The 2,600-nt window shown below is 27.2% G+C and overlaps 1 protein-coding gene across 1 annotated transcript in view; it reads right to left on the bottom strand.

Moving 5' to 3' along the window:
- Nucleotides 1-1,992, bottom strand: part of LOC108572713 (putative homeodomain transcription factor) — a 4,758-nt gene extending 2,766 nt beyond the window's left edge. The window contains exons 1-8 of the mRNA XM_017934987.1: nucleotides 1,967-1,992; nucleotides 1,739-1,878; nucleotides 1,395-1,606; nucleotides 1,138-1,324; nucleotides 904-1,040; nucleotides 726-828; nucleotides 421-639; nucleotides 82-146 (exon numbers count right to left, since the gene is read on the bottom strand). Coding sequence (XP_017790476.1) covers nucleotides 82-146; nucleotides 421-639; nucleotides 726-828; nucleotides 904-1,040; nucleotides 1,138-1,324; nucleotides 1,395-1,606; nucleotides 1,739-1,878; nucleotides 1,967-1,992 — 1,089 coding nt within the window. The remainder of the gene's footprint in view (nucleotides 1-81; nucleotides 147-420; nucleotides 640-725; nucleotides 829-903; nucleotides 1,041-1,137; nucleotides 1,325-1,394; nucleotides 1,607-1,738; nucleotides 1,879-1,966) is intronic.
- Between the last annotated feature and the right edge of the window lie 608 nt (nucleotides 1,993-2,600).

Here is a 2,600-nt window from a genome sequence, read left to right as displayed (position 1 = left end):
TTATATAAATAACGTAATATAATGATTAATATAATCAAATGTAAACAATTAAACTGTTGAAAATGAAACAAGAATACTTACCATCTTAGTAGAAGATTCTAATTCATTATTTAAAGAATTGTCTTCTATCTTTAACAATTCAGGTGCTGCGTGGAAAGTGGAAGACAATCATTTTAGCTAATAGGCCATTTTACCTTTCCAACAAAGATTAAAGCGCGTTAGCAGTTCAAAACAGATAATAAATTTATAATAACTAGTAAAGTAACAAGTTATAAAGAAATTCAATAAATAAAGATAAATATTTTGTGTTTCAAATATAAAAATACATTATTCTAAGTAAATACATAGCAATTTGTAATACTATACATACATTAAGTTTATTGTATAAAATGTTTAAATAAAATTCGTTACAAATCAAACCTGAAAATTTAAGTTGTGAGGTTTGTTGACTAGTAGGATCTTCCAACCAAAGCATACGTTCCTCGTTACTTTTTAATAATGTATCCCTCTTTTGTTTAAGTTTTTCTACTGTCACCCTTGTAGCACTTTTGTCATTATCACTGGATACATTTCCATTCAAACTTTCAAATCCATCATCATCTTGATGTACATTTTTTATATTTTGGTCTGGAACATTATCTACAGCAGAAAAAAATATATTTGACACTAAAACAAGCAAATACAACTACATTTGAAAATTTTAATACAATATATAGTATATTAACTTGATTGAGTATGACTAGTTGAAGCTTCATTCATGGGAAGAGGATTGTTCACAGCTGCATTTATTGGCTCATTATCACACAATGTTTGAGCAGTTTCAAATTCCTATAGAAGTAAATTACTATATATAAAGTTTTTAGAAGCTATTTTGACATATTTAAAATACTAAATTATATTTACCTGTGACCGATTAACAGTCAAAGGATTTTCAACTATAACTTTTTTAGCAAATCTTACAGATGTTAATACTTCACCGCTTACTGTACCAGCTTTTTCAAAAGCTGTATCTTGAGATGACTTGGAATCTTCATGCAAACCTGTAGAATACAAAATAAATACAAACTAGATTATAAATATACATAATAATTATACTAAAAGATTCTATTATATGCTTATAAAAATGGAAGAACATACGCAAGTTTTGCCTTGTCCTTGTTTTACCCATTCGACATCTAGTGTGTCGTAAACGTCTAACTACTTTTTGCTTACTCTGTCCATCAGCTACTGTTGGTCCTGAATGAGTTGACACAATATGAGAATGGACAATACATAATGTTAACATCATAATAGCAGGTATTAATACTTCAGACGTTGACACAATCTGTAAACATACATCTTATTTATCACATGTTTATATATACATTTACAACACTAACATAAATATTTCATACATCACTTTCATTGTCCTTAATCATTTGACAAAAATATATACACATACTGATCAATTGCAAACTATATACTAATAAAAATAAAGTAAAGATTTTTAAACTAGTCTGCTGTATCCACCACTTTCTGTATAAGGGAAGAAATAATAGACGTTGCAGTGCCAAGCAAGCTACTGTTGATAATCCATGCTTTGGCTTGGCTTTTGGGAAAGAAGAACCTGTATGCATTAATATCACATAAGATTAAATAATTATAAAACAAAATGTTTAATAATTATAAGATTAAATGTTATAAAATTAAATAATTCAATGCAAGCAAACTTAGATTATAAATTTTTAAATTGTATTACCTCTTACAAGATCTACATCAATAAATTCTGTTTTTAGTTTTGTAGTTCTCATTGGAACATGTGTAAATCCTCCAAGAATATGTTGTTCCACAGTTTTTTCCCATTGTTGCTTATCGTAAGTGCCAATTTTCTTTTGATACCTGAAATAATAAAATCGTTTATTATATTGAATGCACATTCAGTTATATAACTTTTTATTGAAATGTACTAAAATATAAAATTTCTTACCAATAAACAAGCTCATTCAGTTTCATTTTTGTCGATTGCTATCGCAGTTGTACAGAATGACTATTAATTCTTAATCTTAACCAATAATCGACAATGTTTGAACGAACGGAATATAATTTTCCGTATACTTTTGTTAGTAAGCTTAAAAAACATATTGCTCTCACAATACACAACAAACGTTATTTACAAACAACGTTATCATTCAGAATATTTCAGAGACCAAAAACATAAAATACAAACGTTCACGATCCATTTAATAATTTTACGCCATTGCCTAGAAACAGTGTTCAAAAGATTCCTAGCAATAATTGTGACAAACAGCAAATGAATTATCCTGGATTGGTTGTAGTTTACAAAAGTTTATTAGCTAAACCTGATATGAAAAAATTATCATGTGCGTATTATTTTACATACCAAATCTGTTTACTGTTAAGAGTGTCACATATGTATTATTGTATATCTTTTTCAACAACGGAATATAATATGACAACCAATCCAATAGCAATAAGTAGAGAACATTAGCTTTCATTGGTTAATATACTTAACAAGTTCTATTTGTTTTAAAATAACTTCAATAATCTTCTTTTAAAATAATTCATCTAAATTTGTGTTTTATATTACGTTTTTAAAATTT

Source organism: Habropoda laboriosa, unplaced genomic scaffold (genome assembly GCF_001263275.1).
Source record: "Habropoda laboriosa isolate 0110345459 unplaced genomic scaffold, ASM126327v1 scaffold22, whole genome shotgun sequence".
In the NCBI taxonomy this organism is placed as follows: domain Eukaryota; kingdom Metazoa; phylum Arthropoda; class Insecta; order Hymenoptera; family Apidae; genus Habropoda; species Habropoda laboriosa.
Note: the sequence above shows the minus strand (reverse complement) of the source record. Positions and strands in the feature narration are given on the sequence as shown.